The sequence below is a fragment of the Capra hircus genome, chromosome 2, assembly GCF_001704415.2.
Source record: "Capra hircus breed San Clemente chromosome 2, ASM170441v1, whole genome shotgun sequence".
NCBI classification, from domain to species: Eukaryota; Metazoa; Chordata; class Mammalia; order Artiodactyla; family Bovidae; genus Capra; species Capra hircus.
The window spans coordinates 45,153,508-45,181,349 of NC_030809.1; the positions used below are offsets into that span (position 1 = coordinate 45,153,508).

Consider the following 27,842-nt stretch of genomic DNA (forward strand, 5'->3'; position numbering starts at 1 on the left):
GCCCCTCGCCGCCCCCCACTAGTTTTCCCGCGTCGCCTTTCCTTTTTCCCCTCTCTGTCCTCACTGCGCGTAGCGGAAGTGACGCAAGGCGTAGCGGAAGTCCCTCCAGCCGCGGTGTTGTGCTGTCGGGTAGAGAGACGGATTTGTAAACCCCGGAGCGAGGTTCTACCTACCCGAGGCCCCTGGTGTGCGGAGACCCCGGGGGAAACCACCGTCACCATGTCTGACCAGGTACCGGGCTGGGAGCCAACCGATGGCGGTGGCCGAGGCCTTACTCTGCAGGTCCGCCTGCTGATCGGCTGGGGCCGGGGATGGAGGCGCGGGGGAGGGGAGCGCGGAATGGGGGAGGGGGCGGCCGGTGGGGACTGGGCTGAAGAGGGAGGGGAGTAGACTAGGGCAGGAGCCGCCTGGGCCTGCCGCGGGCCTCTAGGAGCCACCCTGCCCCTCTCCGGGCTGGCTCATCACCCCCTGTGCCCCAGCGCCTCTGTTCGCGGCCCCCCTCCAGTCGTCCCTGTCTTTTCTCCGAGGCGGACCAGGTGCAGAGCCCAGCTTCCACTTTCCCAAGAGGGTCCCTGAGGATCCCGCCCGCCTGCCTCTCCGGAGGACTCACTGCAGAAGCAGGGCCCTAGGCCCCAGTTATGTAACGGGAGAGAATCCCTGCCCCGGAGGCTCTGTGGCCCTGAAAAGCGGGTGGACTCCATTCCTTGATTCTTGGTCTTTAGATAGTCGCGAAGTGGGACGTGGGGACGGAGGGAGGGAGACATTGTCTCGTGTTGCTGAGAACCTCGAAAGCTCCGCTTTCCATTTGGATTGCAGCTAGGCCGCCGCTGCTCTGCTCTGAGTGTTTCTCCGTGTGGGGGTGCAGAGCTGTCGCCTCTTTCCTTGTACTTTCCCATTTCTCACTCGGGATTGGTTCAGTAGCTCTCCAGTTGGAAGAGAGCACTCAGAATAACCAAGAAACAAAGTAGAACGAAACTGCTAGAGCTACAGAAAGCATTTCATCTAGGAGTTAACCTGAAGATGACTGATAACCTTTGAGGAAAAGGATAGGAAAACTTCGCGTGCGGTGAAGCAGTTGCAGAACGTTTGCAGAAAGCTTCGTGTTATAGCAGAGTGCTCCATCTCAGAGTTATTAGCAGGAATTTACTTGGGATTTGCATTCAATCAGGAGTGTTCGATTTTCCGTGGTGAGTTTTTCTTCCTCATTCGTTTCTAGTTAACCTTGTTTGTGGCTGATGGGCTTCGTTGTTGGCTCAGAGTAAAGAATCAGCCTGCCAATGCAGGAGATGCCGGTTTGAGCCCTGGCTCGGGAAGATCCCCTGAAGGAGGAAATGGCAACCCACTCCAGTATTCTTGCCGGAGAAATCCCATGGACAGAGGAGCCTGGAGGGCTACAGTCCATGGGGTTGTAAAGTCCTACACGACTAAGCGACTAAACAACAACAAAATGTTTATGGCTAGTTTTTACTTTATAGGTTGGTTTTTTTTTTTTTTTAATAGGGTTTTTGTCTGGCCTTCGTTTTGTTTGCTTAGATGACTTTGACTTTTTAAAGTATTATTGAACCTTTTGCTTGTTTAGTGATAGTTATTTAGAAAACTGTTTCTCATTCAACTCCACAATGTACTTGAAGTTTTAAATTTAACACACTATTCCCTTGGCTTTTAACCCAGTTCAGTTTTGTGTCACTTGGTGAGAGAAAGTGAGGCTTTTGTGGGTTTGTACTGTTGCACAAAACGTACATTTATAAGATTAAATCATAATCTAGATTAGCTTTGAGTGGATCTTCTTACTAACAGTCTAGATTAACTCCCAAATTGAAATGGGAACGGAGTTATAACGATCTCCCTAGGTAGTTGTTTACTTGATTTCCAGGGAGGAAAGAAAGGTGTAAATGCTTTATTTCATCAGCCTTTTATTTTGATGCTCAGAAGTGGCCAGGAAGTATGTTGAGATTTACCATGTAGTCTGAGGAAAGAGCAGTGTACAGAAGGGATTATAAAATGAATTGTAGAATGTATTGCTCCAGTTTCAATTCCAGCTATTTAAGAGAAACTTGAAGAAATAAAGGACCTAGGACACTAACAGGTGGCCCAAACTATTTTCACAATAATGCTGGGACATTGTCTTTTTCACTCTCATTCTTTCATGGGGTTTTCTAAAGATTCACATGACCTGGGATATCACAACAGATTGAAACATAGAGGCAGATGTGAAAATCCAGCTGCTTTCTATTAAGCCAGACAGTGAAGAGATTTGCAAAAAATGCAAAACAGTACAACTCTTCTTATTAATTTTGTTTTAAAAAAATGTTTTTTTAAGATTGATGCTTTATTGCTACTTTTAAGAAATTGTATTTTATATACACAGTACCATTTAATGAGGGTATCATCATATCCTTACAGGGGTTTCATATTGTTACTATTAAAATACTTTTCATAAGTAGCAGTGTGATTTATTATCCTAAAATGAATTATATGTTTATAAAACATATTTCAGATAAACTGCAGTAGATACAACCAACCTAACAAAAGCTTTATGGAGTACTAAATTATTTTTAAGAGGAATCCTGAGACTATAAAGTTTAAGAACTGTTGCTCTGTGCTGTTCAACCAATATCATTATTAATAATCAGGAGCCATTACAATTTTAGTGTTGTAGTGCTAAGGATTTGAAGAGATAAGAAGCGGAACTCTTACCCTGATGAAGCTTATGAGTGAGAATCCCGAATTACTCCTGCACCATACCAGTAGCGTGAGACTGGACCACAGTCCCCAGAAGACAGTCTTAACATCAACCAAGTTGTTTTAGAATGACGTATATTCTGAGGCACCTCTCCGAGAGTTTTTTGTCTGTGCTGAAGATACTGGAATTGAGCAATAATTTCAAATTAAAATAGGTGGATGTTAAAGTCATGCAAGACTTCAATTGCTGGGTTCTGCACTGATTAATGGAAAATGATTATTTTTGGAATTTGAGTGAAATAATTTATCATAATTCTAACAATGCTAGCATTGTCCAGTGGACCATTTTTGAATAATCCTCTAATACAGATTCTGAACTTGAGGATCATGAATCCTCAGGGCTGAAAATCCACTGAAATTTTATGGCAATCTGTGGTTTTTTTTGCTTGTGTATTTGTTTAGAGAGAAAGGATCCATAGGTTTCATTAGGGGTACCTGATCATTCAAAAAGGTTAAGGCTTAGCCTTTAACCAATAATAGAGATCCGATGGTGTGCTTACTTTTAGCCTGATTTCACCTTACAGCAAAACTGAGCACAATATATAGACCCAGATGCCAGTGTCAAACTGGTAAGGATAGTTTGTACAATTATTTTTCCTTCTTTCTTCTCTGTATTCACATTTATAGTGTTTCTTTTCCATACTCAAATCCTGAAAGACAGCATGGACTTCAGCTCTTCAGTTTAGGTCTGTTAATTTGTAATAATTGGATGACTGGTTTGATTCAAATGCTAACTGAATCTGTTGTAGCAGATTTACTCTCTCCATCCCAACCTCAGAGAAAGGAGGGGTGGAGAGGGAGACAGATACTGATTGATTGAGCTCCTTTTATCTTCAGTCAAGGATTTGGAAACCGTTTGTAATTTTGGCTATCTGTTGGTACCTAACAAACTACTTCAAAACGTAATGGCTTAAAACAACAGTCTTGTTTTGCTCATAAATGTTTGGGCTCATCACTGCTCCTTGACGCGTGGGGCCTCTGCTGGGATTACTCCCATGACTGTGGGCTGTAATGGATGGGTTCTTCATATAGTCTCAAGGCCTCTCTGAGTGGTCTTGTCATGTATTCTCTTCAGCACAGGGACCCCAGGATATTCAGACTTATGGCAGCTCAGGGCTCACAAGACAGTGTTCAGAGAACCTTGGGTAGAAACCCCAAGCCTCCTAGAACCTAACTTTGGAAGTCACTTTTGCATTCTGTTTGTCAGGCAAATCACTAAGTTCAACTCAAATTCAAGCGAAAGACATTTATTTATTTCAGTGGAGATATAATTGACATATTAGTTTCAGGTTATACAACGTAACGATTTGTGTATATTGTGATATGGTCCCCAGGATAAGTCTAGTTAACATCCATCAACACACACAGTTACAAATTTTTCTTGTGTTAAAAGCTATTCTCAGCAACTTTCAAATATACAATACAGTATTATTAACTATAGTCACCAAGGAAAAGACATCTAGATTCCATTTCTTAATGGGAAGAGTAACAAAGAATTTGCAGTTATCTTTAATCTACCACACTAGTTGTATTTCTTTTGTTAGGATAGCATTATTCCCTGCAGCATTATTTATATGTCCCTGTTTTTGGTGTTTGCTGATCTCCCTGTTAGCCTGAGATGGCAGAAGAATATGATAAACTAGGTGTGTATTGAATTTCATGATTATGTGTACTACACCTCATAGAATAAATATGTTACACTGATGCTATGATTTGAGCATTTAGTTACTGGTACGTATGCATCACCGACTTGATGGACGTGAGTTTGAGTGAACTCTGGGAGTTGGTGATGGTCAGGGAGGCCTGGTGTGCTGCAATTCATGGGGTCGCAAAGAATTGGGCTTGACTGAGTGACTGAACTGAACTGATACTAAGTATTCCCTGCCCCAGGAGAGGAATGTTATATTCTGTTTCTGTCTGACAGATAGATACATGAAGTGCTGCTAGTAGATGTTGCAAACATATTGATTATAATAAAACATTTCAAATAAAATGTGAATATATTTAATAGTATTTTTAACACTGAGTATGATTATTATGATTAGAGTACTTACGAGTGTTAGTGGAGTAGTTCAGATTTCAAAACTAAAGCAGTTGTCAGATATCTCTTGATACTCATTAGCCTCCCCCCATACCAATTAGAATAATATTATATATTATAGCTTTTATATATAGTGTTACAATTATTTAAGTACCTTTCTCCATTACACTGTTTGCTTTCCAGGGTCAGAAATCAGGCTTTACTCACCCTTTTTTCCTGAAGTTCCAGCAGTGACTGAATACTTAGTAAAAGTTTTTAAAGGAATGAGTGGTAAGAGTCATTCATTTAACAAGTATTTATTGAATGTCAATATGTTCCAGGCACCATTCTAAGCCCCAGAACTGGAAGGTTGTCTCAAAAATGTGAACCAGCAGGTATTTTCCTCCTCCTCTTTTAATTCCCTTTATGTTTTGTTCTTGATGAAGGATTGATTGTCATGCAGTAGTTTTCCTTTTATGATGTTTGCATACCTTCTTGGTCTTTACTCTATTAGCAATAGAACTAGTAACTTTATCTCTAAAGTTGAATCATTTGCTTCTTCCAGGACATTGGGATTGTTATGGATAATAATAATCCCACGTGGTTTGCAGGATCTTAGTTCCCTGAGTAAGGCAGTAGGGGATTGAGCCCAGGCCCAGGATAGTGGAAACGTCAGGTCCTAACCACTGGACCACCAGGGAATTCCCCACGGATAATTTTCTCAGCGTTATGTTTGGTATCTCATTTTGGAATTTATTGAAATTGTGTTTTTTTCTTTTTGGTAATTAATTCTCTGATACTCTACTTTAGAGAAGTCATGTGGGTAAAGTCGCACAGATCCTATTACTGAATACTTAGTCTTACAATTTAAATTATTTTGAAATTCCTGCAACATGATTTAAGTTTATTTAAAGATGTGTTGTATTTGTTATACTTTCATATTTTGACGATTCTTTTTGTATTTGATTGCCTTTACTGAGCTAGTGAGAATCTGAAGAAAAAGACTCGAAGGAAGCTAGGGTGGAGTTCTATTTGCTAGACCCACTGTGCTCAATAGCTAAGGCCAGATATTTTGAAAGGTTTTACTGAAGATTAATGCATATATAAAAAAATGTACAATAATGTGCAGTTTGCTAAATTTTCACAAACCGATCACGTCCATGCAGCCAGCACCCAGATTAAGAATGACTGTCCTGAGTGTGTGTGTGTGTCTGAGTGTGTGTATGTGTGTTTCTCTGTCATGTCCAACTGTTTGTGACCCTATGGACTGTGGCCCACCAGGCTTCTCTATCTATGAGATTTCACAGGCAAGAATAATGGAGTGAGTTGCCATTTCCTCCCCTAAGTGCTTCTGTGTATGGCTGCTTTTGCTCAGCATTGTTTGGAAAATTTGTTTGTATTATTGTGTGTAGTTTGTTGTTAAATCTCATTACTATGTTGCATTCCATTGTGTGACTATATACCACAATTTACTTATCTCTTCTGCAATTCGATACACACAGGGGTGGTTTTCTAGCTGTTTTTTAACATAAGCCAAATGCTTCCTATTTAGACCACCTCCTATGTCAATTTGGATTGCTTCTGGACTAAATAACAGAAAATCTGATATAGAGTAGGTTAAACAAGTATGCAGTTTGTTTTTCTAATGGAACAAGTCCAGACATAAGTAGTTCAGGGATGGTAAGACAGTTCCACTATGCCTTCTTACTCCTGTCTCCTTAGCAGATGTCTTCGCTGAAAAGATAGCCTCCTTTTGGGCGAGATTACTTTGTTTCTTTATGCCAGGCAGGAGAAAGGAATGGAGAAAAGGGAAAAAGTATGTCAAAAAGTATATACCAGGAAAAAGTATGTCACTTTATATCTCCATAGCCAGCACCTCATCACGTGGCCATGAGAGAAGCTTAGAATTCCCTCCACCCACCCCCCGCTGGCAAATTTAGGAAGAAGGGGGACGTGGATATTGGATAGGTAATTAACAATGTCTGCCATACCTGTCTACATTTGCATGCTATACTTCTGGATACAGTGGACCCAGTTTGCTCTAGGCTTTGCATAGGTCCACGGTATGGCTGCAGAGAGTAGGGCTTATACAACCAGTGGGATTTTCAGTTATAATTTTCAGTTCTTGAGAAGTTGTCTGTGTTTGTCTGGTGTTAAACTGCAATTGTAGGGTTGAATGTAAATTTACACAAGTCCCAGTGTCTTGACAGGTTGACATAAACCTCCAAGTTATAGAGCTAAGTCTGGTCAGTTTTATTCCAAATGTCTAGTAGTGTCTCCTTAAGTTTGCACATAGGTAGCATGAACTGAAACTATATGAGTGTGTGCTTTTAGAATTGTGGTAAATCTACTGAAGTATTGTAATTTGGGTTTTTGTATCGTTTAACAATGGATATAATTGTTAGAATCATCCAGTTTAATCCTTTGTTGAGCTTTCTTTATTAGGAAATAAAATGAAATAAATGGACATATAGTAAGAACTACAGTTACAGAAATTTTGGAAACTTTGAAGGCATTTAAGTGATTTATTATGGACAAATTTAGTGTATATATAATTATACCCATATCTTATTTCATCTACATGACCCCACACCACTTCATAATATCATTTTGAAACTAGTCCCAGACATTGTATTATTTCATCCACAGATATTTCAATATATATCTCTAACAGAGATTTACTTTATTTTTTTGGCCATGCCATGTGAGATTTTAGTTTCTGGACCAGTGATCAAACCTGAGGCCCCTGCATTGGGAGCTTGGATTCTTAACCACTGGACTGCCAGGGAAGTCACTCAGTATGTGACTTTTTTTCTTTTAACATAAACAAAATACTGTTGTTGGCACCTTTAAAATTGAACAGATTTGCTAATGTCATCAAATAAGAGTAAATGCAGTCTTTATTTTTGGTTTTCCCCAGAATCCCCCCTCTTTCAGAAGAATGAACAATCCTTGTACAACTAACTGGAAGGGTCAGTTTCAGGCTGGGAGTAGTTAAGTGTGGTGCTCTTTCCCTGTGATTGAATTGTCAACATACAGATTGTGATAGAGATTCTTAGCAAAATTTTTGTTCTTTTGACTTTGAAATGGCACAATAAAATTATTTTCTTGAATTCTGTGCATTTGTAAATTAGGATTGTTGGGTTTTGTGTCCTTTCCTGTCTTGTTCTTCTTTTCAGATCCAGCCATCTTCTATTTCTAGGCTGTTACATTTATATCTTGGTAAGAAGAGTTGATAGTGCCTGGTGTCTGATAAATTCTTTTCTACCATTCTAGTTATCATGATTCAATCTCTAGATGACACAGACCTGAAAATTTAGAGGTTTCCAGTTCTTGCCTTTGATCTTGTACGTTCCTTTACTTTTCTTTACATTACCAGTTTCTTCTGCTCTGGGGCTATGTAACCTTCCCAGCTAATCAGCCAGGCTCTCTGGGATTATCTTTTCTCTGATGACCTACTGTTCTGGGTCCAGTGCTGAATGCTTTTAGTGTTTTGTGACTAGTGTGCCATAACATTCTGTATTGGCAGCTTCTTTTTTTTTTAATCAGAGGAGAGAAGGAAAGAAGAAGGAAAGAAGGCATACGAAAGACACTGAGATAGCTAGAGACAAACTTTGGCCTTTTTCTGTACAAGATCTTCTCATTTTCCAGACTAGTTTGTTGAAGGGAAAAAAAACACATGAAAAGTTAGATGACTGCATCGGACAAGCATGAGGCTATTAAACAAGTGGGTACAGATGGCATTGCTCTTGTGCTTCAGAGTTGGGAAGAGATTGCCAAAATGGAGTGACTAAGGAAGGTGGCAGTATTTTTGGAAATCTCAAATTTTAGTGTTCACATGTTCTTGTGAAATTGGAGTGAATTACCTCTTCTTCCCAACTGTGAATATAAAATGCTGAAAGGATTTTGTTTGTATTGACTGCTGTGTACAGTAGAAGTATGAAACATTAGTAAGATTTTGTGGTATGATACAGATGATAGTGCTATCAACTTAATTCAGCCAACATTAAATAATTGCCTGGTATCTGTCAGTATAGAGACGATAAAGATGAAAAATGTGGACCTCCTCCTTGTAAACTTTTGGGAAAGTCAAGACATACAAAACTGTCACAGAAAATGTTAATTTAACAAGCATATTGAGTATCTTTAAAATACTAGACACTGTACTTGACCAGAAATACAAAGAGTAAGACGTGTCAATAAGGAACTCAGTCTTGTGGGAAACACAGATATGCAGACATGTGGTTATAATAAAAGTAAAGTAAGCAGTATGAGAACATTTAAGAGGGTGATCAGGGAAATGATTCTGTGGCAAGTGATGCTTGAGTGGTCTTAAAAGGGGAATAGGGTAAGAACGGGCATACCAAGCAGAGGTGAGTAATATGTACAGGGATAGTGGAGATAAGGTAGAGAGTGCCATGTTTAAGGAGCTGTAGATAGTTCAGTTTGGCTGGAGCAAAGAATATTATTAGCAAGATAGGTAGGAGAATAAGGCTTGATTGCTAGGCAGGGAGCAGCACATGGAGGACCAGTATGTGTCAGCTAAGGAGTTTGAACTTAATCCTGAAGATTCTGGGCAGATCAGATTGCGTTTTAGAGAAATGGCTCTGGTTGTAGTTGGGAAGAATTAAATTGAGGGAGCTAAACCTGGGGCATCTGTTATGCCATTTTGGTATTGCTAATGAGCAACAGTGACTGCCTGAAATAAGGCAATGGGATAGAGAATGAGAGTCATTAAGAGATATGAATGAGTCAGAACGGTGAATTATTAAGTGTGAGATTTAGGAGAGGAAGATAGCCAAAGATGACTACTAAATTTCTGTTCTGTGCAGTTGAGTGTGTGTTAAACATTTATTGTAATTGGGAATCCAGGAGGAGTTGTAGTCTTTTTTGGGTTTTGGTTTTCAGGAAGAGGAGCTAGAAGTAATGCACTCAGTTTTGGACACTTAAGTTGAGCTACCCATGGAGACATCCAGAGTGGAGATAAATGTTCAAGCTCTTGGATAAATTGAGTGAAACTCAGGAAAGTGGTCAGGTTTTTGAGAATGGTTAGTATCTGAGAGAGAGTTGGAATTGTAGGTCACCCAGGAAGACGAAGAAAAAGAAGCTTAAAGACTTAGGACCCAGAGGCGCACCAGCATTTAAAGAAGTGTTCAAGATGAGGGGACATAGAATCTTAGAGGCCAAAGGTAGAGAGTTTGAAGGAGTCATCAGTGTCTGTTGTTTAAAGATAAGACTTTAGATTGTCCTTTGGGTTTAGCAGTAAGAAGTTGAACTGGTAACCTTGGTGAAAGAAGTGTCAAGTGGAATGGTGGGGTACTATATAAACCTGATGGCAGTGAGTTCAGAGTAAAAGTGGAAATAGCAAATGCCGATGGGAAAACAGTGGAAACAGTAGCTGAGTTTATTTTTCTGGGCTCCAAAGTCACTGCGGGTGGTGATTGCAGCCATGAAATTAAAAGATGCTTGCTCCTTGGAAGGAAAGTTATGACCAACCTAGACAGCACATTACAAAGCAGAGACATTACTTTCCAACAAAGGTCCGTCTAGTCAAGGCTATGGTTTTTCCAGTAGTCATGTATGGATGTGAGAGTTGAACTATAAAGAAAGCTGAGCACCGAAGAATTGATGCTTTTGAACTATGGTGTTGGAGAAGACTCTTGAGAGTCCCTTGGACTGTAAGGAGATCCAACCAGTCCATCCTAAAGAAGATCAGTCCTGGGTGTTCATTGGAGGGACTGATGCTGAAGCTGAAACTCCAGTACTTTGGCCACCTGATGAGAAGGGCTGACTCCTTGGAAAAGACCCTGATGCTGGGAAAGATTGAGGGCAGGAGGAGAAGGGGATGACAAAGGATGAGATGGTTGGATGGCATCACCGACTCAATGGACATGGGTTTGGGTGGACTCTGGGAGTTGGTGATGGACAGGGAGGCCTGATGTGCTGTGGTTCATGGGGTCGCAAAGAGTCGGACACGACTGAGTGACTGAACTGAACTTACAAGAAATCTGAAGAAAAATATGAGGACAACTTTAGATGACAGTAAAGGGAGAATGTTTTTAAATTGAGAATAAATGCCTTTTAAAGGATATGAATACACTGTCAGTAGGAGCATTAAAGGAAAGTATTAATCCCAGTTGGAAAGTTGAGGGGAGATGTGGTTCCCAGAAGAGGTGTTTACATACTGGACTTCAGATGATGGACTTCTGTGAGATGATTTCAAGAGAGGATATGGTAAAGGGAGGATGTGTATTACAGGTAAAGGAAACGAGAACAGTAGAGGGCTGAAGATGGAAGGAAGTTTATAGACGTGTTCAGGGAACAGCACAAATCCAATTTAACAAAATCCTTGGGTTGTGAAGAAAGTGGTGAGAGAAAAATGGGAGTTAAGGTTGGTACTGGCAGAACTGAATGCCGTGTTGTGGACTTTGCTTCTAGGCCTTAAAATGCTGGGAGCTATTAATGCTTCCTGATAGGGGTAGTTCTATAGTCAGAGGGGAGCTTCCCAGGTGGCGCTAATGGTAAAGAATCTGCCTGACAATATAGGAGACACAAGAGACGCGGGTTCAATTCCTGGGTCAGGAAGATCCCCTGGAGAAGGGAATGGCAACCTACTCCAGTATTCTTGCCTGGAGAATCCCATGGATAGAGGAGCCTGGCAGACTACATACAATCCAAGGGGCCATAAAGAGTGGGACACGACTGAGCGCACGCAAACAAACATACAGTCCGAGAAGCTATGCTTTGGAAAGAGTTTTGAAGCAATGTGGAGGATGGATTGGAGAAGAGGGAAGAACTCTTTTGTTCTGAGTATCCTCTGTCTAGGAAACACTGGAGCACAGTCAGTCCCATTGTGCTGATGTATTGCTGATCCTCTTGGAGGGGGATGTTTTCGTCCTTGTGCAAACTCAGATAAAGCTTAACACACCTTCTCTCAGTTAAAGAGGACTCAGGGTTTCTTTCACCCCACTCCAGCACTTGCCTGGAAAATCCCATGGACGGAGGAGCCTGGTAGGCTGCAGTCCTTGGGGTCGCTAAGAGTTGGACATGACTGAGTGACTTCACTTTCACTTTTCACTTTCATGCATTGGAGAAGGAAATGGCAACCCGCTCCAGTGTTCTTGCCTAGAGAATCCCAGGGATGGGGGAGCCTGGTGGGCTGCTGTCTATGGGGTTGCAGAGTTGGACACGACTGAAGCGACTTAGCAGCAGCAGCAGCAGCAGCAGCAGCAGCAGCAGCAGCAGCAGCAGCAGCAGCAGCAGCAGCAGCAGCAGCAGCAGCAGCAGCAGCAGCAGGGCTTCTTTGCTCTTTATTGCCTTTCACTGCATGGAATAAATTGTCCTTGTCCTCTCTCAGTACTTAAAGGAAGAAGGAATTGTTTACTTTGAATATAAATTCAGAGAAATGTGGTTGTGGGACTGTTTGAAGACAGTCTTCTAGTTTTCAGGTGAAATACTGTCTCATTTAAGAAGGTTAATTTTGCCAGCTGCCATAAAATGCAGTAGTCAGCAAATGTTGAAAGTAGTGCGGAATGATAAACAGGCAAGAATTCATACTAATGAAGTCAGTTCTGTTATCTAAGCATTTCCCTGGACTCTAGCCTGTATCTTAAATTTGAAAGCTACTTCTAGTTTAATATATTTTGTTAAATTTTGAATGTTAAAGAGTTTGTTAGTTTTCAGTTACTAGCATGAAATAAACAGGTAAAGCTCCTGTTACTTCTGAATTACAGAAGTATTGTATATTAAATTGTTGAGAATACACAATATTCTGATTGTATGTTATTAAGTATACAAGATTCTTATTGTATATTCTTAAGTAAGCTGGTTGTATTCTTACCAAAGGGCTTCCCTGGGGCTTAGTGGTAAAGAATCCACCTGCCAATGCAGGAGACTCTGGTTTGATCCCTGGACGAGGAAGATCTGGAGAAGGAAATGGCAACCCACCCCAGTATTCTTGTCTGGAAAATCCCACAGGAAGAGGAACCTGGAGGGCCACAGTCCATGGGTTTGCAGAGAGTCAGACATGACTTAGTGGCTGAACAGCAACGGTTCTTACCAAGAGTAGATTAACAGCTTGAAATTACTGTGAATAATAAAGAAGTATATATTTAAATAAGTGAATAATATGGTTGCCAAACTAAGGTAAAGTGCATGGGAGAGCTACTTTTATCACACCATTAAGTGAAATTTACCAAGCTACCCTTTTACTAAAACTGGCTTACCTTTCTTAATACTTCATGGCAAAGTTGTTCCAGCTAGTTTATTCTAACTTCATTTTCTTATGGTATGATTTGTGAGAGGGTTATACTCTTTCCTTCTGTCTTCCAATTTTGTTTGCTCTTTGCTGTTAGTACTTACCCTGCTTGGGCTTTTTTCTTGTTCCAGTTTAATTCTCCTAATTTTTTTTTTCACCCAAGCCTAATCTTTTGAAATTGCATATACTGCTTCAGATAGTCTAAAATAATAACTGATATAAAATGATTTGTTTTGACTCAAGTACATTAAGCCAATACTTTGCTGTTTGATTCTCCTTTCTAAAAAGACCTTTGCTTGTGTTAATGTGATTAATTTATATTTCTTAGTTCAGTTTTGTAATTGGAGTATTTAACTTCTCCCACTGGGTTGTAAGAAAATAATCTTGGATTCAAAATGTTTGGTCAAGGATTCCTGGAGGATGAGCTTCCTCTGACTGATAGTAGTTGACTGTAAGATAATGGCTTCCAGGTTGTTCCTTTGCCCAGAAGCGTTAGTATTGCCTGGTAATTAGTCAGAAGTGCATATTACAGCCCTACCCGAGACCTCCTGAATAAAAAGCTGGGTGTGAGACCCAGCCACCTTTTTAACAAGTCCTTCCAATGATTCTGAAGCACCGTGAAGTTTTAGAACCTTTACTGTAGGATTATAATAAAAGAGACTTCTTTCTTGATTTTCAGTGAACTGTTTGAGAGACTAATTGACTTAGAACCTTTTTTGCTTGATTGACTGGCAGAGAAAATAAATGCTTGCTGTATTTTTAGTTGCAAATTTTGTACCCTAAGTCAAAGTAATGGATGAGTAATTAAAATAGCAATGGAAACTTTTATATTTATATGTACTTTCAGGAAGCAAAACCTTCAACCGAGGACTTGGGGGATAAGAAGGAAGGAGAATATATTAAACTCAAAGTCATTGGACAGGTGAGTTTCATTATTTTTCTCCTTTGACTCTGGAATGTGTGAATGATTTCTGAAACAGAAAAAATGATTCAACTAAGGCAAGTTATTGAAAAGTGGAGTTTCGTTTACTGTATGTGCATCTGGTAGAGGTAGGAGAGGGTGATACTGTATTTTTAAATTGCTCCACTAGGCAACTTATCACTTTAATTTCTTCTAGTAGAACTTTTTCTTGTTTAGCATGCTTCAGTGGCAAATACAGTGACTACTATTAAGTGATAACGCTGGGGCCTTACACAAAAGGGCCTCTCAGGCCTTTTCCTGATCCCTTTCTCTCTGTTGGCACCTTATTTCTCCAGACTCTGATCTTTATCTTATTGACCCTTTTTGAGATGCTGCTGCTGCTGCTAAGCCGCTTCAGTCGCGTCCGACTCTGTGTGATCCCATAGACGGTAGCCCACCAGGCTCCCCCATCCCTGGGATTCTCCAGGCAAGAACACTGGAGTGGGTTGCTATTTCCTTCTCCGTGTGAGATGCTAATAGATAATAAAGGTTAGCTGGAAATTAGTGGAGGAATGAATCGTCATAGTTGTTTTTTTAAGGGACAGGAGAACTAGTACACTCTTACCATGGAAGTGTGAGAGTACCATTTTCCCACGTTCTCTGAAACATGGGGTATTATCATACCAATCTTTCAGTTTTGGGCCAGTGTGATAATATTGCATTGAATATTCATTATAATTTTTGTGTGGATATGTTTTCAATTCTCTATAGAGAATGTAGGAGTACAATTATTGGGTTTAATATAGTAGTAACTTTGTTTAACGTTTTGAGGAGCCTTCAAACAGCTTTTAGCAGTGGCTGCACCATTTTATACATTATTCTCACCGACAGTAAATGAAGGTTTGTTATTTTACATTTTACCCAGTATTTGTTGTTGTTATTTTAAAAATATATATAGTCATCCTAGTGCGGAGAAGGCAATGGCACCCCACTCCAGTACTCTTGCCTGGAAAATCCCATGGACAGAGGAGCCTGGTAGGCTGCAGTCCATGGGGTCTCGAAGAGTTGGACATGACTGAGCGACTACACTTTCACTTTTCACTTTCATGCATTGGAGCAGGAAATGGCAACCCACTCCAGTGTTCTTGCCTGGAGAATCCCAGGGACAGGGGAGCCTGGTGGGCTGCCGTCTATGGGGTCGCACAGAGTCAGACACGACTGAAGTGACTTAGCAGCAGCAGCAGCAGTCATCCTAGTGAGTGTGAAGTAGTATCTCATTGTGTTTTTGATTTGTATTTTCCTGATGGTTAATGATGGATATCTTTTACTGTTCTTATTGGCCATTTGCACATCTTTGGAGAAATGTGTCTATTCAGATCTTTTGTCCATTTTTAGATTGGATTATTTGTCTTTATTTTTGAGTTGTAATAACTTTTCACATGTATTTTGGTTATTAGATTCTTATCAGTTAGATGGTTTGCAGATGTTTTCTCCCATCTTTAGGTTGTCTCTTCACTTTCTGGGTTGTGTCCTTTGCACAAACAGTTTTTGATTTCATTGAATTGAATTTATCTTTTCAAAAACTTTTTGGCTGTGCTGGGTGTTGTTCTTTGCACAGGCTGTCTCTAGTTGCAGTGAGTGGGGCCCTCTCTGTGTGCTGCGTGGGCTTCTCATTGCAGTGGCTCTCTTGTTGTGGAGCATGGGCTCTGGGCACTGGGGCTCAGTAGTTCCTGGACTCTAGAGCACAGGCTCAGCAGTTGTGGCACATGGGCTTGGTTGCTCCTTGGCATGTGGAATCTCCCCAGACCAGAGATCAAACCTGTGTCTCCTGCATTGGTAGACAGGTTGTTAACCACTGGACCACCAAGGAAATCCCTATTTTTTTCTCTTTTTGCTGTGATTTTAGTGTCATATATAAGAAACTATTACCTCAATCAGGGTCACAAAAATTCACAGCTATAGATTCTTTTAAAGTTTTTATGGTTTTAGCTCTTACATTAAGTTTTTGATCATTTTGAGTGCTTTTTGCATGCTTTTAGTATGGGTTTGAAGGAGAGTCTAACTTCTTTTGCATATGGCTATCTGGTTTTCCTAGAACACTAATTGAAAGTTCTGTTCTTTTCCCGTTGAATTGCATGGCATCTTTGTCAAAATCAGTTGACCGTAGATATATATGAATTTATTTCTGGACTCTCAATTTTATTCCGTTGATTTATAGGCATACTTCAGAAATATTGAGAATTTGGTTCCAGACCATTGCAATAAAGTGAATCACGTGGATCTTTTGTTTCCCAGTGCATATGAAAGTTATGTTTACACTATAATGTGGTTTAAGTGTATAATAGTGTTATGTCTGGAAAAAAAACAATGTACACACATTAATTTAAAAATACTTTATTGCCAAAAATTACTAACCATCATCTGAGCCTTCCGTGAGCTTTTTCTGTTGGGGTAGGATTTGAATTACTGAGAGAATTACTAAATTACCGATTACCAAACTGTGACACACAGACCTGAAATGAGCAAACACCATTGGAAAAATGGTGCGGGTAGACTTGCTAAATGCAAGTTTGTTACAAACTTGCAATTTGTAAACGCAGTACCTGCAAAATTCAATAAAGAGAGCACAGGGGCTTCCTTGGTGTCCAATGGCTAAGACTCTGTGCTCCCAGTGCAGCGGGCACACATTCGGTTCTTGGTCAGGGAACTGTGGATCCATGTGCTGCAACTGAAGATTCTGTGCACCACAACAGATCTGGCATAGCCAAGTAAAAAAAGCAGAGTGTAGTAAAGCAGCTGTGCTTATGTACGTTTCTCCTATGCCATGGATTACCTTTCTAACAACTACTAATTTGTAGGAATTCTTCATGTTTACTTATTTTTTCTTGTCTGCTATATATGTTGTGAATATTTTCTTCAGAGTCTCTTAACTTACTTATAGGTGGTTTATGTTTTTATTAAGTTGGCTTTATCAGTCTCCTTTTTTTTTTAATGTTTTCTGAGTTAAAATCTTGCTTTAAAATAAGGATTTACTAATGTCAAGATTAGGGAAAAAGTCTTTCCCAAAGAAGAGGAGAAGATAACTAAAAATTTTTTAATATTTTAATTAATTATTAAACACTAATTAAGCTCTTTAATTCATCTAGAAATGATTTTAGCTGAAGGAGTGAGGTATTGCTCTAGAAACTGTGTCTGTTCCTGAAATTATCCACAGGATAAGAATTTATTTATTATTATTTTTAAAGAAAAATTGGCTATACCACACAGCATGCAGGATCTTAGTTCCCCAACCAGGATCAGACCGAGTCCTGGCAGTGAAAGCACCAAGTCCTAACCATTGGACTGACTGCCAGGGAATTCCTTTTTTTAAAAAATAATTATAAACAAAACATGCAACTTCCGCTAATATATATCTCTGAATGTGTTATGTAATCATTGGAATTGGCTTTGAAATTTTTACAGTGTGCAAGTGCCAATATTTTTTTCTGATGGTTGCCTGATAGTTTACTTGACAGTCTAGGTAGAAGAAAATTATCTGTGGTCCCATATTTCAATTTGAGTGACTTAGATTATTCATTTTACTCATGCAAGAGAAACCAGACTCTGTATGGTGACTTTTTACGGCAGGAAGAATTGTTCAGTCTGCTGTTTTATGATATACATCTCTCATAACTTTGACCATCTTTAATGGCACTTCAGTTATAGGGGGCACTTTTTATTCTGAGTTGCCTTTGGGAATTTGTGATAGTTTAGGTTTTTATTTTGAAAATAGAATAGGTATGCAATTGTGAAGGAATGCGTTTTTGACATACATACTTTTACTTATACTGCTGATTTTAATACCTAAAATAGATTATGTTTTGACACTTACTCCTTGGAAGGAAAGTTATGACCAACCTAAACTGCATATTAAAAAGCAGAGACATTACTCTGTCAACAAAGGTCCATCTAGTCAAGGCTATGGTTTTTCCAGTAGTCATGTATGGATGTGAGAGTTGAACTATAAAGAAAGCTGAGCACCGAAGAATTGATGCTTTTGAACTGTTGTGTTGGAGAAGACTCTTGAGAGTCCCTTGAACTGCAAGGAGACCCAACCAGTCCATCCTAAAGAAGATCAGTCCTGGGTGTTCATTGGAGAGACTGATGCTGAAGCTGGAACTCCAATAATTTGGCCACCTGATGTGAAGAGCTGACTCATTTGAAAAGACCCTGATGCTGGGAAAGATTGAGGGCAGGAGGAGAAGGAGATGACAGAGGATGAGATGGTTAGATGGCATCACCAAATCAATGGACATGGGTTTCGGTAGACTCTGGCAGTTGGTGATGGACAGGGAGGCCTGGCGTGCTGCAATTCATGGGGTAGCAAAGAGTCGGACACGACTGAGCAACTGAACTGAACTGAAACTTGCTTTGACATGAGTATAAAGCAACTTTGAGGATGATTTAAAATTTTAATAAAACCTGTTAGGAATGCTAAAAAGAATATTTTGGAGGGAAAATATAGGTGACAAGTTGTATGTTTTTGTATGTAGTATATGTATAATTAAATAATTTGTTTCAGGCAAAGCAAGTAACTTACACAAAGAGAGATAATCCTTTTCCTCTTATCTCCTTAGGATAGCAGTGAGATTCACTTCAAAGTGAAAATGACGACACATCTCAAGAAACTCAAAGAATCATACTGTCAAAGACAGGTCTGTATGTTGTAGTATTAAATTCAGTGCTTTATATATCATTAATTTTTCTTTTAAGAAAGCTTGTCAAAAGAAAAGTAATCTTTTGGGAATTCTCTGGTAGTCTAGTATTTAGGACTTTGCAAGAAGAAAAAGAGATCATTTAGGTGTTGGGATAAGGAAAACAGTGGGCTTCCTGGGTGGCTCAGACATTAGAATATCTGCCTCTAAGGCAGGAGACCTAAATTCTATCCCTGCAGAGTCAGGAAAATCCCTTGGAGAAGGGACTGGCTACCCACTCCAGTGTTAGGATAAGTGAGCCAATAAACATTTTTTTTTTTTTTGCTATGCTGCATGGCCTGTGGGATCCTAATTCCTGGACCAAGGATCGAACCTATGCCCTTGGCAGTAAAAGTTCAGTCCTCACCACTGAGCTGCCAGGGAATCTCCTGTTTCTGTTTTTGATGTTAATTGTTAAGCTCAGTAAAGTCTTATTAATTGGGGCTCAACTAGTTCACGTTTGCAATAATATTGATGGGAACTAAAACTGGAAACGAACATGTATTAACTGCACTGTGCTAATGGGTACTTAGATACATTGTCATTTACTCTTCACAGTAACTCCAAAGAAAATATGTAATCTTTTACCTCATCTGTAGATAATGGAGTTGATTATTGAGGAGAAAGTGCAAAAGTGAAAACTAAACTGATTCAGAATTGAAATTGCTGTGCTGTGCCTAGCCACTCAGTTGTGTCTAACTCTTTGTGACCCCATGGACTTTAGCCCACCAGGCTCCTCTGTCCACGAAATTCTCCAGGCAAGAATACTGGAGTGGGTTGCCATGCCTTCCTCCAGGGGATCTTCCCAACCCAGGGATCAAACCCAGGTTTCCTGCATTGCAGGTGAATTCTTTACCAGCTGAGCTTACCAGGGAAGCCCTAAGGTGCCAGGGGAGATAACATCAAGTTGGAATAATTTTTTATGCTTCAGAGTTTATAGTCTTTAGAAAAAGTTTCTATACTCAGTTCACAAAGGCTTGATAATTTTTTTTTCTGTTTGCTGATATACACGCAGTGGGACACTTAATTTATCTGAAGTATGGAATTCTTACCCAACAAGAGAGATTGAATCATCTTTCCATTTTGAAATTATAGACTTGCTTCTGTGGAAACTTTTATAACTCCAATATAAGATACTTACTTTTTGAAAGATCCTATATTTAAAATCAAAGAATATTTTTTCCTTGTCAGTTATGTTTATTAGTTAGTATAACCCTGGAAATAATTTAAAAGTAGAGAATTTTCTGGTGGTTCAGTGCTTAGGACTTTGCAGTTTGACTGCTGGGGCCCAGGTTCAATCCCTGGTCAGGGAACTAAGAAAAATTTTAAAACCACTTCCAGGGTAAGTTTGCACGGTCTTGTATATATAAGTGTAGTACATATTGGGAAGATAGTTTGAGTTTTTTATGATGTTTTTGGGATAGTACTTAAACATGGCGGAAATCTTAACACATTAGTTATTGAGCAGAACTTTCTGATACTTGTGGACTAAATAAATGATTCTTGATTTATACTTGTTAGTGAAGTTACTTCTCTTTAAATGAGCCATCTGTTCTCTTTTAGCCATTTTTGTGGAATAAGTGATTAGAAACATATATTTTAATACCTTTTGTGATACTTAGAGTGCTATAAATGCCATCACAGGTTTTCTGTAGTTTATCTGCCTTGCTACTGTGCTTTGCCAAATTTCTATGTACCAACTTGTACAGTTGGTAGCTGGTGCTCATCCAATATCTGATTTTATTTTTATGTTAGCTTATAGATTTGAGAGGAAACTGTATAGAATAGTGGTTAAGAATACACAGGGTTGGGAACAGATTTGGCCTTCAGTTGTTGACAAGCTTGTGTGTCCTCTCTATACCTTGGATTTTCTAGCTGTAAATGAAGATAAGGTGATAATGATTACCTTTTAGGGCTGCTGTGATGGAAAAGTTATGATTCTGTATATAAAATATTTGGTATCAGGAGTACCTAGCAAATAGTTTTTACTCAGTTAAAGGTAATAATAATAGAATTAGCTGTCTAGTTTTATGTTCTACACATTCTGTTGAAGCTTTCATATTTGCTTTTTGTGCATCAAAGTTTATCTCTTATAAGGTTTGTATTTGTACATTTTCTGTCTTTTTAGGGAGTTCCCATGAATTCACTCAGGTTTCTCTTTGAAGGTCAGAGAATTGCTGATAATCACACTCCAAAAGAAGTGAGTATAATTTCTTCTCTGAATTCAAGACATATTTTGAATTTTGCATTGAATGATGTGGTTCACTGGTACCATTAAACTGCCCTTTTCTTGAATATTCTCTGAGTTAAGTGATATATTATTTGTCAGAGAGAAACACAGTCTTTTGGGTTGAATTTCCCTTTTAGTGTCTTCAAATACGCTAGTAAAAAGAGGTGAAAAGTAGGGACTGAGTGCTTAAATTGTTATAAGGCACATACTGTGCCTTTTTAAGGATGGACAGATGGTTCTCAAATTTGGCAGATTTCGGGTACATTTTCATGGTGATAGTGATCTTTAGAGTTTGATTTTGACTTTTGGCCCATTTTGAGAACTTAATATAGAAGCTTAATATATGTTTTTGGCTTTGTCCTTTTGGGTTATGGTTTTTAATTCTTCTATGCCTTCATTTGTTTTATTGAATATATTGTTTTATTTTCCTGTTTATATATTTCACCCTCTCTACCCTTATTCTCACTCCCACCCCCAGATATCTGAAAGTAATAAAATGTGAGAAAAAGAGCATGTGTGTATTTACAATTATACAGATTCCCCTCCTCCACATACAAAATAACATTTCTGGTATTTCTGATAGTGAGAACAATATATGGTTATTATTAGCTTTTTTATTTGAAAACATTTCAAACTTATTGAATAATGAGACTAGTATAATATTCTCCTGTATAACCTTTTTTGTAGATTCTTCATTTATTAACATTGTGCTGTGTTTGATTTATCATTCTCTCTGTATGTACAGATTATCACTACTGGTGGACCATTTGATATTAATTTGTAGGTGATATGGCTCTTTACCCCTCAATATTTCAGTGTTATTGTTCTCCTAAGAGTCACAGTTAAATTATCTAGGTGATTTACCTTGCTACAATACTGTAATTGAATATACAATCAAAATAATCTGATTTTGCAGTTTGTCTCAGTAAGGTCCTTTATAGCTCATCTACCTTTTTTTTTTTAACTTAACCTGGGATCTCATCAGGATATGCATTCTAACTGGTTATCATGCCTCTTAGCTTCCTTTTCATATGAAACAGTTCCTAAGCCTTCGTTTTTCATTATACTGTTGTTGTTCAGTCGCTAAGTTGCGTCCAACTCTTTGTTTCCCCGTGCACATAACAGTCTTGCAGCACGCCAGTCTTCCCAGCCTGTCACCATCTCCCGGAGTTTGCTCAAACTCATGTCCATTGGGTTGATGATGCCATCCAACTATGGGGTCCCCTTCTTCTCCTGCCTTCAGTCCTTCCCAGAATCAGGGTCTTTTCCAGTGAACAGCTATTCGCATCAGGTGGCCGAAGTGTTGGAGCTTCAGCTTCAACATCAGTCCTTCCAATGAATATTCAGGGTTGATTTCTTTAGGACTGACTGATTCATTACACTGACATTTTAAAAAAGAATTCAGGCCAACTGTGTTTTAGATTGTCCTTCATGTAAAGTAATTAGCCTCCAATTAAAATAAATTAATTAATTAAAAAGAATGTCCTTCAGTTGGGGTTTGTCTGTTGTTTCCTCATGATTAGATTCAGGTTTGAACATTTGGTAAGAGCAACACAGAGTGAAGCTGTGAAAATCCAAGTGCATCATGTCAGGAATTATATGATGTCCATGTCTTACTCCCTGGAAAAGGAAATGGCAGCCCACTCCAGTATTCTTGCCTGGAAAATCCCATGGACGGTGGAGCCAGGTAGGCTACTGTCCATGGGGTCGCAAAGAGTCGGACACGACTGAGCGACTTCACTTCACTTCCATGTCTTAGTATGGGTAATACTAATTTTGATCACTTAGTTAAGATGGTAACTGCCAGATATTTTATCCATTGTATCATTTTATCCACTGTAGCATTGTATCAATTTATCCAAGTTATTTTATAATTAATAAGTAATTTGTGGGGAGATACTTTGTATGAGTGATGTTCTTTAGATATTAGCCAGTGGGAAGCCCTTCAAGTTGGCACATCTGTTCTTTTTGACATCCCTTCATCTTTTTAAAAAGGTTTTATTTTGTGATGATTTTCAAATTATAGAAAAGTGGCAAGAATAGTGCAAAACATTGTACTCTCTTCTACCTAGATTTACCAGTTCCTAACATTTTGCTACCTGTACTTTATTATTCGCCTCCCCCCGCCCCAATATGTGTGTGTATGTGTATCATCTGAACCATTTGGGAGTAGGTTGCATACACCGTGGCCATTTACGAAATATTTTAGTGTGTATTCCTTGAGAACAAGTATTTTCTTTTACATAACCAAAGTACTGTTGTTAAAATTCAGGACACTTAATACTGTTAGAATACTGTTCTGTCATTTGTCCCAATTTTCCCTTTTTTCCCCCTCATCGCAGGATCCAGGTCAGTATGAACACATGGTGACTCAGCTGGTAAAGAATCCGCCTGCAGTGTGGGAGACCTGGGTTCGATCTCTGGGTTGGGAAGATCCTCTGGAGAAGGGAATGGCAACCTACTCCAGTATTCTTGCCTGGAGAATCCTGTGGACAGGAAGGAGCCTGGTGGGCTATCGTCCATGGGGTCGCAAAGAGTCGGACATGACTGAGTGACTTTCATTTTCACTTTAATTATCTTTAACTTGGAACAGTTCTTCAGACTGTCTTTGTCTTCATGACATTTACATCCTCCCCCCCACACCCCGCCTCGACTGGAGATCAATTTATTTCACCTAAAATACACTTACATGCGGACAACACTAAGTTATTTGTACTGAGAAAGGTAGTTTAGACCCAGAACAGGAATCCCAGAGAAACCAGATCAGGAGAAGGTACTCAGGAATATATAGAGGAGAAAGAACAATGGCGGGGGGTAGAGAGCAGGGAAGAGAAGGGAGAAAAAAACTACTACAATGTAGCTGCTGGATCAGAAAACAAACACAAAAATATAGTAAAATATAAAAATCAACAATGTGTCATGTTCGTGGGAGAGAGCAAAGATGTGGAAAATACCTGGGAAATAAAAATTTCCTGCTTGATTTCAGTAAGTGGGCATTATGATCAAGAGAGGGGAAAAAGTTCCATGTTCAAAAGAAACAAGAAAATTAACAAGGAAAGATTCAGTTATCACATTTTCATCCTGGAACATCCCAGGGAAAATTAAAGCTGTTAACAATCTGAACATTAGGAGAAAACAAACTAGTAGCCTCACCCCTGCTTCTGATCACGTACACAGAACATCCTCTTCTTACCTCTGTACCTCCTGCGCTGGGCACTGAATGGAATGAACTCCCAACCTGTTGTGTGTCTTCAACATTCCCTCTGCCCTCACCAGCATTTTGACAGGCCCATCTGAGTCTCACAGCTTAAGGACTCGACTCCCCGGCCTTCAACTGCCATCGTCAACACCAGCATGGTGTTTTGTTTTGAACTGGAGGTGGTGGGTGCCTCATCTGGCTCAGAACTTGAGTCCAGAGTAAAGATTCTCATTACCGAACTCTGTTCTCAGAGAGGGCAAGTGGCTCATCACTGCCAGACATTTACATTTTTGGAGAGTACAAACCAGTTATTTTCCAGAAAGACTCTCAATTTGGGCTGTTCTGTTAACTCATGACTAGATTTGAATCATGTGTGTTTGGCTGGATTATTATGTAAATGGTGATGTGTCTTTCTTAGGCTGTAATATCTGGAGTATCTGAAGTTCTTTATCACTGGGTTTAACAGTTACCGTTTTGTTTTGTTTTTTTCCCTGTGTAGTTAAACCATTTTTCCTGTTGTAATTGAGTAATATGTGGGCACATACTTTGAAACTATGTGACTATCCTTTTTCTCATCAAATTTTCCCCTGTTGGTTTAGTATCCATCTACTTTCTTGAGTACTTCCTTACTGTCTGGCACAAGATATTCCAAACTCATTTTATATTTTCCCTGTCTTAACTTGGCTAAGGCACAGGGATAGGGAGGCCTGGCATGTTGCAGTCCACGGGGTTGCAGAGTCAGACTTAGTGACTGAACAACAAAAGCTTGCCATAATCTCAGCAACACAGAAGGTTATTTAATACATTTTAGTGACACCTCCCTTACTATCATTAAAAGATTTATCTTTTTAGAAGAATAATGGGGCAGTGGGAGAGAGTAGGTATTTAGGGAGTGACCTCTTTGTACTGTTGTTTATTTACTCTTATCCGCCAGTGTACTTAAAGCTGATGGCTTCATATTCACCATAGTTTAAGGACATATGCTACCTTCCCAATTCAAGGGTTCCTTGTAATATTTGGAATTCTAGTCCTTGCAGTGTTTACCAGGCTATGTGTGCAATTAAAATTAAATTTTAATAGCACCTTTAATTAATAACTTTTAACATTCATATGTTTTATCACAGTCAAGATATCTGTGGCACCAGAACCAATTAATCACTTTAAAAAATTCTGAATTCACTTTTTTTTCGATTTCTTAGCATATTTTAATTTTCATATTTTGTATTCTGCATAAAATTGTCCTGTATAAAATATAGAATTTTCTCACTAGAGATTACTTGAACTTTCCTTTGAACTGTTATTCTTCATTTGCTTTTGTGATTCACTGTAGTTCATTGGAAACAATGCTGAGTTTTGTTTTCAGTCTGCCTGTTTTAGTGTTCTTTAACCTGGCTGCACACCAGAATCAATAGATTTGCAGTTCTTTACAAGCCTCATTGAGGGGTCTGTGGGTTTCTATGCAACACCAGCCCCCTTCTGTACACTTTTATTTTTTAAATAAAGAACACTTGTAGTTAAAAATGAAAGTATTAAAAAACCAAACTACCAAAGTATATAAAATGGGAAATACACTCTAGATATCTCTGCATTCCCATTTCTCAGAGGCAACCATTATTAATAATGTCTTTAAGAAAACATTCCAGAATACTTCACGCATATTAAAAAAAATGCATATATTTTGCTTAATGTTCTGTAAAGGGCATTTTAAAGGGTCTTTTTTTTTTTTCCCCCTTTTCTATAAGAATTGAGAATTGGCCTGAAAAATCAAGCCTATAGAATTGAAGTGTCAAAAGTAGATGTATAGTAACTCTTCATTGAGAGTGGTCACTATCAAAGAAAATAATAGAAATGAACCCTTAGACAGTATTTTTCTAGCCAAAACCTACATATATTTCAACTGAAGTCAGGTTTTTTGAAAGAGAAGAAAGAGATTCTATCGAGTAATTACATCTGGAAGTAAAATGATTTTTAGAAAATATGGCATCAAACTATTACTTAAAAACTATTCTATACATGTTTTCATTAGATTTAAAACTCCTTTAAGGTACTTTTCAGAAACGTTTAAGTTTTACATGGTGAATAAACTGGGAAGTGAAGTTGGCTCAGCAAAATAACATGAATGATTTCATATCCACATAGTATCAGAAGAAAAGAATATACCTCTCTGTTCTTTGGATTAAAGGAAACAAGATTGTTAGTTTCAGAACAGGATAACTATGGATTATTTTTGTATCTTTTTTGCACAGTTGTCACGTAATTGCAGCCAGTTAAAAAAAATAGTACTTTTTATTCTACTACTAACACTTTTCTTTCCTCTTACAGCTGGGAATGGAGGAAGAAGATGTGATTGAAGTTTATCAGGAACAAACAGGGGGTCATTCAACGGTTTAGATATTCTTTTTATTTTTTTTCTTTCCCCTTAATCCTTTTTTATTTTTAAAAATAGTTCTTTTGTAATGTGGTGTTCAAAACATAATTGAAAACTGGCACCCCATCTCTTTAAAACATCTGGTAATTTGAATTCTAGTGCCCATTATTCATTATTGTTTCTTTTCATTGTGCTGATTTTTGGTGATCAAACCTCAGCCCCCTTCATATCACTCTCTCCTTTTTAAAAATTACATGTGTGCATAGAGAGCCCGCCTTTTCCAGGACTGTGCATTTGCAGGCTTGTGATAAATAAGATCAACTAATGCAAGTGTTCTTAATGACTTTCCAATTGGCCCTGAAGTTCTAGCATGTGATTGCTTCACTCCTGGACTATGACTTTCAGTGGGAGATGGAAGTTTTTCGGAAAACAGAACTGTGGAAAAATGACCTTTCCTTAACTTGAAGCTACTTTTAAAATCTGAGGGTCTGGACCAAAAGAAGAGGAATGTCCAGTTGGAGTCAAAATGACAGAGAATAATGACTAACTCCAAAGATGGCTTCACTGAAGAGAAGCATTTTAAGGTGAAAGAAAAGTCTTGTCAGAAGATCCCAGAAAAGATCTAATTTTCATTAGCAGTTAAAGTTATTCATGCAGAAGTGTATACAACAGAACACTGCTCTTTTTGACTTTATTTGTACTTTTTGGCCTGGGATATGGGTTTTAAATGGACAGTGTCTGTACCAGCTTCATTAAAATAAACAAAATATTTGTAAAAACTGTACCCATGTTTATTTTATTTTTAATTGTACAGAAGGAGAAAAGAAAATGCTTAAAACATAAGTTTTTTTTGCATCATACTGGCAATTATTGTTCATACATGGTACAGATTTTTTTCCGGATTGTGCGGTGATGATCATGACTTTGAAGCACTGAAAGTTACTGAAGTGCCTTCAGAATTAAGGATTTAATTAAGGTCACAATACCTTCTTAAATACCCACTGTTGTTTTTTAAAAAAACTTGGTATTCCTGTATGGTGCATTTGTATGATACAGTTACCCAATATGTTGAATAAATGGGCACGCCAAAAATTCTTAATTGATATTGATAATTTCAGTTTTTCCCTTAACAAATTTCAAAATGTTCTCTGTAGTTAAGGTTGTTTATATTTTATTTCTTTATATTGTCTTTTCAACTGTAAAATTAAAATACTAAATTAGTTCCTTAATTAGAGGGCTTAACTTTTTCTTTTAACTCCTTAATGAATCACAGAATTCAGAATATATATGCACATATGTAATCCAATTTCGTATTATTCCAAATAGAATGTCATCTAAGCTACCTTAGAAGAGCAAATAAAACCTATCTCTAATGGAACCTGTTATAGTTTG

General features: G+C 38.6%; 1 protein-coding gene across 2 annotated transcripts; it reads left to right on the forward strand.

The window, feature by feature from the left end:
• On the forward strand, positions 68-27,679 carry SUMO1 (small ubiquitin-like modifier 1). 2 transcript variants are annotated; one of them, XM_018060803.1, is made up of 5 exons: positions 68-282; positions 13,867-13,941; positions 18,537-18,614; positions 20,782-20,853; positions 26,405-27,679. In XM_018060803.1, the coding sequence occupies exons 1-5, from the start codon at positions 220-222 to the stop codon at positions 26,471-26,473; spliced, it is 357 nt and encodes a 118-aa protein (XP_017916292.1). In that variant the 5' UTR covers positions 68-219; the 3' UTR covers positions 26,474-27,679. The 2 variants fall into 2 exon arrangements, with proteins under 2 accessions (XP_017916292.1, XP_005676437.1); XM_005676380.3 differs by having other exon boundaries at positions 71-231; positions 26,405-27,553.